This window comes from Chelonia mydas, chromosome 1 (genome assembly GCF_015237465.2).
Source record: "Chelonia mydas isolate rCheMyd1 chromosome 1, rCheMyd1.pri.v2, whole genome shotgun sequence".
Classification (NCBI taxonomy): domain Eukaryota; kingdom Metazoa; phylum Chordata; order Testudines; family Cheloniidae; genus Chelonia; species Chelonia mydas.
The window spans coordinates 121,696,078-121,711,768 of NC_057849.1; the positions used below are offsets into that span (position 1 = coordinate 121,696,078).

General features: G+C 41.5%; 2 protein-coding genes across 10 annotated transcripts in view; one reads left to right on the forward strand and one right to left on the reverse strand.

Moving 5' to 3' along the window:
• LOC102936729 (cohesin subunit SA-2) overlaps nucleotides 1-15,691 on the forward strand; it is a 159,679-nt gene that overhangs the window by 103,613 nt on the left and 40,375 nt on the right. The gene's annotated exons all lie outside the window — the stretch shown is intronic.
• The window catches only part of PPP2R3B (protein phosphatase 2 regulatory subunit B''beta), an 88,931-nt gene continuing 82,826 nt past the window's right edge, over nucleotides 9,587-15,691 (reverse strand). For 6 of the 8 annotated variants that reach the window (XM_037899298.2, XM_037899288.2, XM_037899315.2 and 3 more), the window contains one exon: nucleotides 9,587-10,858. In XM_037899298.2, the coding sequence (XP_037755226.1) occupies nucleotides 10,714-10,858 (145 nt within the window). In that variant the 3' untranslated portion in view covers nucleotides 9,587-10,713. The remainder of the gene's footprint in view (nucleotides 10,859-15,691) is intronic. The other 2 variants (XM_037899321.2, XM_043537743.1) reach the window with 1 other exon arrangement.

Below are 15,691 nucleotides of genomic sequence, written 5' to 3' on the forward strand. Positions count from 1 at the left end.
GTAGCTGTAGAACCCTTCAGGGTCCAAATCCCCATTGTTAGAGGAGGTGTGGGCTACGATTTGCTATGATAAGGCTCCTCCAGCCAAACCTATGAAGCAGTGAAACAGCTGCTCAGGCTGTGTAAGTTGAGGAGATAGCAGTTGCTATTCCAAGGTATGTATGAGGAGAACTACAGCCATGGAGATGAGCTAAGATCTGGGTGGTGGTTTTGCCTGTCCCCTTTGGGCACTGTTTCTAGAGCATATATTTAAGTTTACATAGCAGGTCAGGCTGCAGAACAGTCCATTAGCCATTTCTGCAACAAATCTGGAAAATGAGACATTAGCAACCCCAGCATCCTACTTTACCTTACAAGCGACAGATGTAACCAAAAAGAAAAATAAAAGATTTTTTTTCCGGCCATGTGTTAACAAGTTGAGTTTTTGTAATTGATGCTTTAGCAAAGGTGAGACTACGCTATACACATAATTACATCTGGCAGGCATTTTGGTTTAGTCACCTCACTGATTGCATAGTCCATGCTGGACTTGCTTTCACAAACATGAAAATGGCAGCCCAAGACACAGATTTACCTTCCTAAGGAAAACACAGATGTGAGTACTATAAAGCAAGTATTTACATAACATCCTTTTGTGCTGGGGCAGTCTTCCATTCTGAGCTGGGGTGGATCAGGTTCAGTTACAGTTAGAAACATGAGCTCACCACAAATTATCTAGCTGATGAGGTAGATAATCCACTATAGCTAGAAATAGCATCCTGGCTAGGCCCACCCCGTACAAGACATGTCCAGACACATTAAATTGGTGAACTAAAAAGCATCTTTACTGAAAAGATTTGCATTGTGTGGACTCAGTATTTTCTTATCCCTTCTGTTCATTGTAGCCCTGCAAAGTTTCGACAGCTATAGGACAGTATGCTGACTTCTGTTCTGGTTCATATATCATTAGAACTAAAACCAAATTCTGCCTTCAGTTACATCTGTATAGACTCATTGAAGAGAATGGGGATCGACTGTACAAATATAATTAAAAGCAGGATTTGGTCTGTAGGAGGAGAGGTTACTTACCTGTCCTCTAGTTGGAGTTCAAAATATGTTGTCCATATGGATGTTCCACTGTGGCTGTGCCTTCTTGGAGATTTTTAGTTAATAGCACCCACAGGTCCATACCTGTGCCCTGCACATCCTCGTATGCCAGACAGTATATTGGAAGTGCGGACCCGCCCTCATCCATTTCCTTCTCAACCACACAGTCCAGATAGAGGAGGACTCAGAAGCAGAGGGGAAAGGAAGGCGGGTATTGGAGCACCCACCGGGACAAAACACCTGTACAGAAACTGGAATTCTTCAAGATAAGTAACTGCTCCTTCAAATTATTGTCCTTATGGGTGCACTATGTTAGGTGAGTCCCAAGCAGTGCCCCAGTCATGGAAGTGGATGCTGAGACATTCACCAGAATTTGGAGAACATCTGCATGAGGGGCTGTATCCATTTCTGAAGCATGTAGGATGGCATAATGCTAGGAAAAGGTGTGCAAATGACTAGGTGATAGCTTTGCAAATGTCTGCAATTGGTATGTTCTTAAGTAGGGCTAGAAAGGTGGATTATACCCCTGTTGGGATGGGCTATCAGAAGCTTTGTAACACGTTAAGATGAATCCTGTTAGAAAATCTATGTGGAAATCAAATCTCCCTTCATTCTTCCTGCAAAGGAAACAAAGACTCTAGGGGAGGATCTAAAGGGTTTAGTCCTGTCAAGATAGAAGGCACATCCACAGTATGGAGACTGGCTTATTTCCATCACATATGGGTTTGGGATAAAGACTTGGTAATTCAAAGTTTTTGTTAGATGACACTTTAGATAGGAGTGATGGGTCGTCTTCCCCACACTGGCAGAGAAGGAGTTAATGGAGCCCTGTAGACGCTGTGTGGGAAGCAGCCAATAGGAGAGGGGTTGTGAGGAAGAGCCAATCGAGGCCCAGCAGGCCCACATAAAAAGAACCACAAGGCAGAGCAGGGTCTGTTGCTGCTGGGAGTCCAGAGAGTAAGGACTGCAGTAAAAACATAAGAATGGCCATACTGGGTCAGACCAAAAGTCCATCTAGCCCAGGTGGCCATGCCAGGTGCCCCAGAGGGAATGAACAGAACAGGTAATCATCAAGTGATCAATCCCCTGTCGCCCATTCCCAGCTTCTGGCAAACAGAGGCTCGGGACCCTGGAGTGCTGAGAGAACAGTAAGTGCTCTGGACAGAGCAGTGGCTGTTTCCTGGGACTGAGCAGCTGTGTGCCCTGAGATAAGGGCGAAGAAGGTCCTGGGGCCATGGGGAAGTGGCCCAGGGAAATAGAGCAGCATTGACCGAGGTTACAGAGGAGCAGCAGGAGGCAGCTATTTACAGCGTCCCTGGGTTGGGGCCTGGAGTAGTGGGCAGTCCTGGGTCCGTCCCCCCCGGCCCCCACTTGCCACTGCAGAAGGGGAAAACACAGATGGCGACCTACCTGGAGGGCTGAGTCGAGAAGCGGATGCTGCAGTTTTGGAAGCTGAGAGAAGAGCCATAGGCGGGAGCAGAGACATAGTTCCAGTGTGCAGACCGTGGATGTGGGCGTTGGCCCCGAGCTAATCCCCAGGATAACCACAAGGAGGCACCAGTCTATCGATGAGGACTGTACCCTGTGACAGTAGGAAGGAAGGATGGAGATGTAGAATCACTTTGTCATGGTAGAGTAATGTGTATGGTGGATCAGGCATAAGTGCTCCCAATTCCTGGCTGAAGTGATGGCTACAAGAAATGGGGTTTTGAATGCTAAGTGTTGCAGAGAACAACTACCAATGGATTCAAAGAGAGATTTCCTCAAGCCATCGAGAAGTAAGTTAAGCTCACATGGTGGAGTGGGCTCCCATACATGAGGAAAAAGGTTGGATGAGCCCTTGGTTAATCTTGCAGTGGTTTGATGCAGAAATACTGAAAACTCTTCAACTGGTAGGTGAAAGGCTGTAATGGCAGCAAGATGGACTTTAAGTTTAATGACAAATGCAGTTTTTAAGTTCAACAGCCAGTCGAGAACATAAGAAAGGTGAGACTCAGAAGGAGATTATTATGATTTCTGGAAATTATTCCTCTTCTGCAGGTAAGTTTTTCTTGTGGTAGCTTTTCAACACCACACGATAGAACAGTCCCTGTTTTACACCCAAGAGCCATGGCTTGAAGGATGGTGAGAAGAGATGGGTGGGCTAAGGTGCCTGATTCTTGTGTCAGCAGGTCTACCACCAAAGGAAGGCAAAGGTGTTGATTCAGAGACTGGCAAATCAGACTTTAAGGTCATCATGATCATCTAGTCTGATCTCCTGCATGTTGCAGAAATGAGATATGGGAACCATACCTGCCTTAGCCATGTTGGTGCTAGGAGGATAATTACTGCTTTCTCCTGTTCCAGTTTGTAAGGGACCCTGAATAGCAACAGTGTTGGAAGATAAATATTAGTAGAGCTTGAGGCCAGGATGGGGGAAGCTCTCTCAACGAGTTATGTCTGAGACTTTCCCTCAAACAAAACATCAGCATTTCATGTTGGATAGCATCGTAAGGGTATCTTTTGGGGAGCTCCAGGTGAAACAGCTCCTGAAAGCTTAGCTCCCATTCATGATCCTTACTGAAACATCTGCTCAGGTGTTCTGGAGAGCTGGTATGTACATTGCTGAGATGTTGATTTGGAGGGTTATGCCGCAATTCCCAAGTTTTACTACCTCTGCACATAAAGATTGGGATCTTGCTTCGCCTTGCTGTCCATTATGCCCCTTATTGAGTGGTCCTTGATCTTGGGTAGAAAATGAAGGCATGTGTACAAACTTCCCTGACCTCAAGGAGATTGCTGTGAAGTGACAGCTACTGGCAAGTCCACTTCCCTTGTGCTCCTAAGTCATAAGCACATAAGAATGGCCATATTGTGTGTAACCAATGGTCCATCTAGCCCAATATCCTGTCTTCCAACAGTGACCAATACTAGATGCTTCAAAGAGAATGAACAGAACAGGGCAATCATCAAGTGATCCATTCCTTGTCATCCCAAGCATCTGGCAGTCAAAGCCTAGGGACACCCAGAGGATGGGGTCAGATCTCTGACCAACTTGGGTAATAGCCATTGATGGACCTAGCATCAATGAATTTTCATAATTCTTTTTTGAACCTAGCTATACTTTTGGCCTTCATAACATCCCCTGGCAACAAGTTCCCCAGTTTGGGCCTTGTGTGAAGAAGTTTGTTTTAAACCATCTGCCTATTAATTTCATTGGGTAACCTCTGGGGTTTGAGGTATGCGAAGGGGTAAATAACACTTCTATAATTTACTTTCTCCATACCATTCATGATTTTATAGATCTCTATCATATCCTACCTAGGTTCTCTCTTTTTCAAGATGAATAGTTGGTCTTTTTAATCTCTCCTCACGTGGAACCTGTGCCAGATCAATCATTTTTGTTGCCCTTTCCTTTACCTTTTCCATTTGTAATAATCTTTTTTGATCTCGGGGGATCAGAACTGCACATGGGTATTAAAGGTATGGGCATACCATGGATCTATATAATATATTTTCTCTCATTTTCTATTCCCTTTCGTAGACTCTTGTTTTTTTGACTGCCATTGGAGAGTGAGCAGATGTTTTCAGAGAACTATCCACAATGACTTCAAGATCTTTGAGCAGTAACACTAATTTATACCCCACCATTGTGTATGTATAGTTGGGATAATGTTTTCCAATGTGCATTACTTTGCATTGATCAACATTGAGCAAAAAAAAAAACAAAAAACCAGGCAGATGAAATTCAGTCACCCCATCTTGTGAGATTCCTTTGTAACTCTTCGCACTTCGGTTTGCACTTAACTATCCTGAGTAATTTTGTATCATCTGCAACTTTGCCATTTCACTGTTTACCCCTTTTTCCAGATCATTCGTAAATAATTTTGAATAGCATTGGTCCAAATACAGATCCCAGGGGGACTCTGCTATTTACCTCTCCCCATTCTGAAAAATGACCGTTTATTCCTACCCTTTGTTTCCTATCGTTTAACCAGTTACTGATCCATGAGAGGGCCTGTCCTCTTATCCCATGACTGCTTACTTTGCTTAAGAGCCTTTGGTGAGGGACTTTGTCCAAGACTTTTTGGATGTCCAAGTACACTATAGCCACTGGATCACCCTTGTCCACGTGTTTGTTGACACTCTTCAAGAATTCCTGTGATTTCCCTTTACAAAAACCATGTTGACTCTTCCCCAACAAATCATGTTAATCTATGTCTCTGATAATTTTGTTTACTACAGTTTCAGTTGGTTTGCCTGGTACTGAAGTTAGGTTTACTATCCTGTAATTGTCAGAATCAGCTCTGAAGCCTTTTTAAAAAATTGTCATCATTAACTGTCCTCCAATCAATTGGTACAGAAACCGATTTAGGTGATAGATTACACACCACGGTTTGTTTAGCAATTTCATATTTGAGTTCCCTCAAATGGGTGAATATCATCTGGTCCTTGTGACTAATTAGTTTATCCATTTGTTCCAAAACCACCTCTATTGACACCTCAATCTGGGACAGTTCCTCAGGTTTGTCACCTAGGAATGACACCTCAGTTGTGGGAATCTGTCTCATATCTTCTGCAGTTAAGACTGATGCAAAGAATTCATGGAGCTTCTCTGCAATGGCCTAGTCTTCCGTGAATACACCTTTAGCACCTCAATCATCCAGTAGTCCCACGGATTGTTTGGCAGGCTTCCTGCTTCTGATGTACTCAAAATTTGTTTTTGCTGTTAGCTTTTGAATCTTTTGCTAATTGCTCTTCAAATTCTCTTGGCCTGCCTAAATGTACTTTTACACTTGAGTTGTCAGAGTTTATGCTTTTCAAATTGGAAGTCAAATCCTACTGAGAAAGAGAGAAAGGATGCCTTTAACCATTTTTTACTCTGTTGTTTAGCCAGGGTAGCATTTTTTGGTCTTACTAGTCTTTTTAATTTGGGGTATACATTTAATTTGAGCCTCTATTATGGGGTTTTTTAAACATTTCCATGCAGCTTGCAGGCATCTCACTCATGTGACTAGTCCTTTTAATTTCCTTTTAACTAGCTTCCTTATTTTTGTGTAGTTCCCATTTCTGAAGTCTACTACTACTGTGGTGGGCTTCTTTGGTGTTTCCCTCCTCCCCCGCCAGGGTTACTATGGTTGCTATTTGAGTGGTACAGCTATATTCAAAGTTTCTAGACACCATTAATGACTGCTTCTAGGAGTAGTCAGTCCTGGAACCCATAAGGAGCAAGGCAATTCTTGATTTAGGCCTGTGCTCCACTTAGGCCTAAAGCAAGAATTGCCTTGCTCCTTATGGGTTCCAGGACTGACTGTTTTTAGGAGCAGTCATTAATGGTGTCTAGAAACTTTATTTCTGCATCCCCTTCTGAGGTGATATGTACCCAGTCAATATGAGGATAGTTGAAATCCCTCATTTGGGCTGAAATTTCTATTTTTATAGACTCTCTAATCTCCCTGAGCGTTTCACAGTCACTATCACCATCCTTGGCAGGTAGTTGGTAGTATATTCCTACTGAAAGTCCTGGAGGTGAGCTTCCAAACTGAGCCTGGAGCAATCTGTATTCATGAGTTGTTGGGGTTGCGGTGGGGTGAACTGAGCTGGACGTGAGCATAGGACTCTCACAAATCTTGAGTGAGATATTCTGTCAGCTGCAGCGAGAGACTTGCAAAGAAGCTTTGATAGTCAACTGACATGCAAAGATGAGGGCTTGGAAATGGTCCTTCGAGTCATGTGGCATTTGGTCAATAAAATAAGAGAACATGCTATAGTTCATGTAGTCATATTTTGCCATGGCTCGGTAGTTGTAGCCAAACAATTCCAGGCGCTTGAAATCCTTGCAATGAGGAGCTGATCTGGACTGATGTCTGTTTCTCTTAACGGCATTGACCACCACAGAATTTGGGCTGAGTTAGGAGCAAAGTGCGTTCTTGGCCAGCATGTAGTACTTTGTATCAGCCCTCTTACCATGTAGGCAAGATGGTAGGTGGTGTTTGCCAGATGGCATGGGCTAGTGATAGGAGGACATTGTGACAGCTATTGTGACCACATACAGTATGTTGGGGGCAACATTGTATTAAGCTTATTAATCATGTATTACTGTGATTGTATACAACTGTGCGGGGTGGGGAAGGGTTGCCACTGTTCTGCCAAAGAACAGTCAGGGGTGATTAAGGTGAATCACTTAAGTTGTAAACGCCTCCAGCGAGCTACCACCCTCTGGTGAGGCCTGCATATATTGGTTGAAAACTGGCTTTTCCAGGGACCAAAGACAGGGCTTTTGATGTCAAATGGAGGGAGGCTGGAATGGGAAGGTGATGGAATACCAGACAAACATCTGAGGAAGTGTCATTTCACATCCAATGGATGAACTAGGGGTAGCAGTGGTCAAGTTGTTGCCAGCATCCATATTGGTATTGGATGCAGAGTTTGGGGGAGGAGGGGGGAAGAGAAGAGGGTGCAGCAGCACCAGGAGTGGGGTCGTTGTAGTGTCAGTGGAAGCAGGTATGTTGATACCAGCAGAAAATCCCTCTGTGCCTCTCAGTGGAGGGGATTCATGTTTTTCCAATATTCAGATTCTCATGATAGAAGAAAGTGGTCAGTACTGATGATCCAGAGCACTGTTCCTCAGTATGAGGTGAATCAAACAGTAGCAGGAATGATATTGATGGTTGGCCTGTATGCTCCTTATGCCCACGGCTCAGAGGTTGCTTGGTTGAGGACAGAAGTGATTTCTCTGTGCCCTTGTGCTTGGATGATCCATGGGACACAACAGTACTGACAGAGGTTGTTTATCCCAAGACTTCTTCATATGCACTCTGGAAGTCTCTCTTCCTCAGAACCGACATCTCTGTACCAGAAGGTAGGAGCCTCAGCTGTATCCATACCAGGACGTGAATTCGCCCTGGGCCTCTGGAGCAAGTTTTCCCTTTCCTTCAGATTCCCTGTCAGGGGATTGAAGTTTTTTCTTTTTTGGAGAGACTTTCAAGCCGGCCTTTAGTCTTGGCTCACTGGAATACAAGCAGAAGTTGCTAGAGAGTGGCCTGGGAGTTTGAGGCTAATGTATTGGGGGGACACACACATGACACCCTGAAGGTCTCAAGCAGTTCTCTGTAAGGAGTAACTAATTTGTCTCCCTCCCCGTCCTGGATCTACTCTTGAAGCCAAAGCACACCTTCCATTCAACAGGACATAAGACTCTCCAAGGCAGCAGAGACTGCTGGAATGCTTGTCGCTGAGGCAGAAGGAACCGTGGAAGGTCTGGCAGAGTTTTGGACATAACGTATTTAGGAAAAAAAGGGCACAAGCAAACGGAGGACTGGCGCAGCAAAACCACTGACTGCAAAGGGGGATGGGGAACCCCACTGAAAGCACAAGCCTGTGCTATAAAATAAAAGCTGAAGAAAGGAGTCTAACAGCTAAGCTGCAGGTGGTTGAGAAGGAACTGGAGCAGCAGCATATCTGCCTCACCCCATATACCCTTTGTCTGAGGATGTATAGCATGCAAGCATGGTGAACACTGCTGATGAAAAATCTCTAATCAAGAGCACATGTCCTTATGGGTTCTCCACATTAGGTGTGCACACAGCCAGTAACTCAAAGAACCTCTCTTACTGGCAGTGAAAGAAGACCAGAATGACAGATTCTCTATGTCAAACTGGCCATTTAAAAAAAAATAAAAAAAGCCACTGCTGAGAGGTCTAACGCAGGAACCTCATACTACTGTACTTTGTCATTTTTCAGACTAGAGCTGCACTTTAAGCGCAGGAATATCAGCTCGTGAGGAGAACTAGGCCATTAGAAGCATGCCTATGTTTACAAATGCTTTCACAAGTTGGCTTCTATAAGGGAGCCAGGTGGTGGGGAGCACAACAGCCTACAACCTTCATGTTTCAAAGGTGTAGCTGAGCTTGCACTGTGAAGTCAGCGTACTCATGGCAAGGCAAATCGTCATGACCCCCTGAATACCATGAAGGATGAAGCTTGAAATTAAGTCTGTAGGAGCCCTGCTGAGAAATTTGGCTTCACGGTCAGACTTCGTTGGTGACTGCAAAGTGTTACAAGACTGCAGAACTTAGATTTGTGTGAACTTCCACTAGATAATAACTTGTAGACTGGGTTCTATTTATAATCCTGATTAAGTGATTAGAATGCTGCTTGCATTTTCTCTTATTACACTCTGGTACTGGAAATCAACACCAGAGCTCATGTTACAAAAAGGGTATTCTGTCATTATGTGACATTGAGATATAACTTGGGTTATGAAGTATCTTCGATCATCACACAATATCCTGATCATTTTGTACAGCAACCTTCCTGCAGTTTCGAAACATATTGCCTTCCTCAAGTAGTGGAAAACTCCTATGGTTTTTTTCAGATTTTAGTTCTGAATAAGTATGCCAAACTGATTCAAGCTTTAAAGAAGCGTGTACACACATAGATAACCTGTAATATTTTTATAAGGCATCTTGAAATTAAAATACTAAGACATTTGCTGTCTGTAATAAGTGAGTACAAGTAGATTACATGTATGAAAATCTTTATTTGAAAATACAAACATGATCCTTTAAACATTTTAAACAGATTTACACCGCAAACAAAAATAACTTACATCTTTTTGTACATTTTACATGAAAATCTGTTTAGCAGTAAAGTATTGCTGAAAACGTTCCATACCTAAATTCTCACTTACATTTCAAGGCACTACAACCTTATGATTTAATTGAGTAACAAATGTCAACTTGTCTAGTAAGCAATCTCTTGCCATAGGTAGGCAGGTGAGAAGACAATTCAAGCTGCTGTGACACTATTTGTTTGAATATTTATGGAATGTGTCAATAGCTAACCACTGAAAAGGAGGAACAAACAAAAACACTGAATGCCCACAAATTAGTGCACATCACAGATCAAGTAACATTTATACAAGGTTTAAAAAAATTGGTTCCTTCTACATGGAGTAAAATACCCATTTTGGCGTCAAGTATGAACACTAAAACAGACTTCGGTATTCGAGAATGGACATCAATGAAAGGACTTGAAGTTTAAAAGGGCAAAGTTAAAGTTGGGGCAAATAAAATGAGGGGGTGGAAAGGAAAGAGGAGAAGCTACATTGTGCACTAATGTATTCGGCTTGTCCAATGAAACTACTCAAAAATACTGAGCCAAATCAGTCACTCACAGCTACTCTCATTCTTTTTACCAATGATACTGTTACTAGATTTTTGCCATGAGAGCACAAGCAGTCTCCTTATTTCCCATCCTAGCACAGGGACTTCGGTTCACAGGTACAGAATGAAGGTGGTCAGTGCACTATGTATCAACTCTAGAGAGAATTATATAGTCATTTCTTAAAACCAGTAGAGTACTTTACAGAAGAACTCAAATATGGTTACTCTTCCATTACGGAATTATGCAACATCTATAAATAAATATTTTAATCTATTTTACAAGCTATAAACTACTGAATAAATACAAAAAAGTTTTGTCATTCCATACAAATGCACTTCATTTTCTTTAAATGATAACCTAATTAATTTAGTAGCACAAAGAACTAAGTTTACTTTCTGTCAAGACATATCCACTGAATTTTTATACATGTGTAGCAGACCTGCTGCAGACTGTCCTTTTCCTTCTGCAAGTGTTATCAGAATCACTCAAAGTCCTCTTCATAATCATAGTCATCCAAGTCTACATCAGCCAGATGGGATGGCATTTCAAAGAAAGGTCTTTTCTCCATCTGAAATTTTAGGACATTGGCCTTCTGATGGTCTACAGGATTCAGCTCTGCCTCATAACTAGGAAAGAGACAAGGAATAAAAAGAAGAATTAAAGAAGGGTCCAGAATCACAAGGAAGTGGGCAGGCATTAGTGTACTAGTGATGCACCTTCAAGAGATTTACTTCCCACAAAAGTTAAGTAGCACATAAGTGTAGGTAAACTTAGGTTTGAATATAGCAACACTCAAGGAAGTTACCATGGCTGTTGTATTGGCAAATTTACTCTCTAGGTCAAACGTTATGAGATTTCGTACCCCTTTTCATAAAATTTACACCAGACATACTAGGAATTGAATCAGTTAAAAGGACTCAAGCTCATAAGATAGGTCAGAGCTAGAGACTGCCAAATGCACCACATACATGTACTTGACAAGAAACAAATTCCCTTCTTCAGAAGGGTAGAAATTAGATTTGGAAACATAGTGGATAGTGGAAGGATAGTGAAGCTACAATGTTATTAAAAGTGCGCCTAATGAGGAAGAAGCCACAGCAACCCAGTGGTAGAAAGCAGGTGGTAAGTCAAACAAAGCAGATGCGAGAAAACAAAAGCAACTTTTTTTCATTAATGACAAATAGCTACTTGATAAATGCTAAATGTATCCAGATCAAGAGAATGATTTCCACTGATTTTGGCAGTATCCAGAAAGATCAGTTTCAGCACCGTTGCTTTAACTGGGCATCCCACTCCAAAACTGAGAGAATTCTAAGAAGTTTTCTGAATGACCCCCAGTTTCTAGCACCCAGGAAGCAGTGCATCTCATGGCCAGTTTAAAAATACCTCATTTATCATGCCTCAGTCATTTTCTGAGCCAGGGGTATCTTAGGTTCACATTTGTCATCCAAACTACCACTGAATGCCATCATTCTGCACAGATGCTGTCTTCCTACAGAAAGGAGCACTTTGAGCACTTACTGAGAACAGTTGCTCTGTCTGTTGCCTCCTCAACAAGGAACAGCAAGGACAAGCTGGTATACAGAGACACTAAAGAGATCCAATCCCCACTGAAGTTAGTGGGAATCTTTCCATTGCCTTCAATGGGCTTTGGATCACACCCTAAAGTGGCATTACGTGGCAAATCACAAGATCATTCTTCCAGCAACTGACAGATCAAAGATTACCCCTCAGCCTATACGGTTTTTATACCAGGAATCCACTTGAAAACCCTAAAATAGAATGACATTAATATTACAGCTGGTCAGAAAAAGTTAGGTGTAATCATTTTCCCTCAGAGAATTCATCTTCATCTCAAATGAAATACTGTGAAATTGTATTGATTTCATCAAAATATAGAAGAAAAAATGAAAAAAAGTTTTTCACACTGCCAGAACATCCCATTTTGACATTTTTTGGGACAAAACATTTCAATTTTTCCTTTCAATAACAACTTTTAATTTTAAATTTTGTATCACATTATAATGTCAAAATTGAAATGAAACATTTCAATCAATCCCAAATTAATTTTTATTTCAGAATTTTCTTTCACAAAGAGTTTAGAAATTCTAGGTTTCTACACTGGAATGAAAGAAAATTTCAAAATCTTCCATGAAACAAAATTTCTGTTCTCCACACAACACTAATCATTATAAATGTTAGCAGAGATATTTCAAGGGCTAGATGGGATTTAGCCACACAGCTGTGTAAATGTGCCTGTGCTGGAGTGGGAGAGGGTAAAGCTTCTACTTTAAACAAATTAAAAATAGAACACATGAGTCAATTTTCCCTGACAAGTGTGTAAAAGCCTTAAAAACTTAAGTGTAATTCCTCAGATCCACTGCTTCTCACTTATATTAATTGGCTCACGGCAAATGGTGCCGAGAAGACAGAATTCACTGATTAACACCCTTTCACATTATGTCCATCTGGTAACAGAACAGAGACTAGATCTGTGTGTAAAAATACTCATTTTAAATTGTTGCACAACTTTAGTTGGGTATCTGTGAGGGACTGTGCAATTACACAGTCCAGTAAGAAAGCTTTAATAGTACTATTGCTATTAATTTCTTTGCAGCCTATTCCAGGCTGGGGCTGAAATCCACACTTGCTATTGGACTTACTACTGAACAGTACCTGTCACACAGACACTCTGAATAGGAGTACTGACCCAGATTTTCACAAGTTTTACAGGCACAACTTGGTGGACTGTCTGGTCAGCAGAGCTCAGTCCCTCCAAAGAAGCATCCCTTCTGTAAGTTTTTGCTCACAAAATGTATTTGTCTGCTAGCCAGAGTTTGGGAATGCCAATGTGAAAAAGAAGAGCTGAAAAAAAGATAGATGCCCCCCACCCCCACATTCCTTCCAACCATATACTTTGTTGATCAGATAAAGTACAAAGAGCTCAGTTACCCTTCTCCTTCCCTTTGAATACCAGGTTAGTCAGAATCAGCCATGTGGGAGATACAACTTTCTAAGTGGGATAAAACACAAAACACCTCCGTTTTCAGTGGAACAAAAAGTGGGATCTAGAGAAAGACCAAAATCTGCCATTTTGATTCTAAAATACAAGGTAGAACTCCACTGGCAGAGCCCACAGCATAAAGGTAATTAAAGATGCCCTCCCCTGTTGGATAGGCCATGGCTCCACCTGTCCTCCCTGGAGTGAGTTTCCAGTAGGCTAGACTGTCACAGTACGGTATACCAACCAGAGAATCTGCTCACAGAAAAATCCCAACTTTAATGCTGTTACCATTGTTTGTACTAGCATCATGTTTCTTCAGTAGACCAGCAGGCGGGGCACACAAGTAGGTGACAGCATGGAAGCTGGCTAGGGAAGACAGAAGCAGAAGTCTCACAGCAAGTGAATTGCGCTACAGGTCAGAAATGGACTTGTGAGAAGTCCTAAAAGCTGGAAAATTGATTATTACAGCAGCCATTTATATAGAGTGAGCTAAGCAGAGGTGAGATCCCTACTTCAGAATTTTCTCTTGAATTTCTAGAAGAGAATAGAGTTTTGTTTATTTATAGGCTTTTCTCTGGCTCTCACTCTAGTACATGTGCACCTGTCTCAGTGACAATCACTGCCCACACACTCACACTGTAAAGTATCAGTGCAATATGCTGGTGGCAGTGCTTTAAGTGTGGCCCCTCAACATTTTGTTTCGAGAGGCAGAACAGCTGGGTGACAGCAGTGCTGAAATCTAGCAATAAAGAAATGCTGATTCTAGTCACTGCCACTATAAAAAAGTAAGAGATGGCACAATTAAGCAACACAACTGCATTAGTTTTTCAATGTGTTTCCAAAAACGCGCACACACGATCACAAGATCTCACATCCAAGTTGTTCTGTGCATCCCAGATATTAGAAATTTTAGAATGGGGGCAGCTAGATGCCACCATGGTTACTGGGTCCCAGCTATGTCAATTTAAGGTAGAGGTGAGAGAATTAGAGACTGAATTTACTGCTAACGTAAAATCTGAATGGGTCCACCATGTCTGTCAGGCTCTATCATGAGTCCCTGGCTGTAAAGTTTCAGGTGCCTTCGAAGAGAAGGTAAACAGTGACTGTGAATTCAGAAATAAGGATACCTAGTTAAGGTCTATAAAGGCTCAGTCTTAACCTTGATCACTAAAATCAATGTGGCAAAGTCCTGGATATTTATAAGCATGTAAGTGGAACTCCACAGCTTGGTGTGTTAAATCAATGGAACGTCCACACTGTGTATGCACAGAATTCAAATATTTAGTACTTTGTTTCATTCTTTGTAATCAGAATAAAATTTTCATACATCAGAATATATTTGTCCCCATTTAAGATTCAGTTGATGGATATTGTAAATTAAGAAGCTGTTTGAGTTTGGGGCACAAAATAATGCATCGGAAAATGTCTTCAGTACGAGACATCTTTTCATATTCAGATAATCCTAAAAAGCAGCCAAACAATCTCAAAATTTTCCCAAAATATTCATTACATGGCTGAGAACAAGCATGAGAAACTTCATCCTAAAGGTTAAATTTTTCACTTATAAGTGCCTGAAAACAAGGTTTACAATGAAAGTGACTCTTCAGCCATGATTATGGGGTTCCTAACAGACACTATAATTTACAGTCTTCTACACCATTAATTCCTTCTTTTGGAGACTGAAATAGATTCTTCGAAAAAAGTAAACATCCAGAATGTACTCTTTGCATTTATGCCACTGTGCACACATGGCGCAGTAAGGAAAGAGGTGGCAAAAACTTTTTTCAGTCATAAGGGGTGGCAGCCCATAGACACTGTCCTATACTGCGAAGTTAACCAATTTCTATTCCATGCCAGAAGATATCTGCACTTTGGACGAGAGTAAATAAGATGTTCATCCTGCACTACCACTCTATTATTCCTGGTTTAAGACACCCATATACTCAAAAGGGTATTTAAACAAACACTCCTCAAGTTGCCCATATGCCAGCATTTATGCAGTACTTTGGTTATTTCTCAATTACTAAGGAGCCCAGCCCACACACCCACCATATCAGAAGCTTCAGACATATTTATTTAAAGTTTTATAGGTTAAATATTTTTGTCTAGGTCCTTTATTTTTTCCTCTCACTTTCCAAACACCATTCAAATTAATAGGAATTCTCAATCTAAAAAAGAAAGGTTAAAATCTGTACTGGAATGCCCTGTTTCTAGATAGGACTGTACTGAATCCTCTGATATCACCACTGATATTCCCAAAGGATTAATTGGAACAAACTTTATGCTGAATTTAAAAACAAATTTGGATTTTCAGAGAGTTGCATACATCAAGAAAGGCCAACATTACCACTTACAAAAGTAAACAAGAGATCAGGAGGCTAATCAGTTCCTTTATATACTGCAGTAACTTAAAGCCATATGCCAATTTCGTCATCTATTGTAAGAAAAGCTCTAT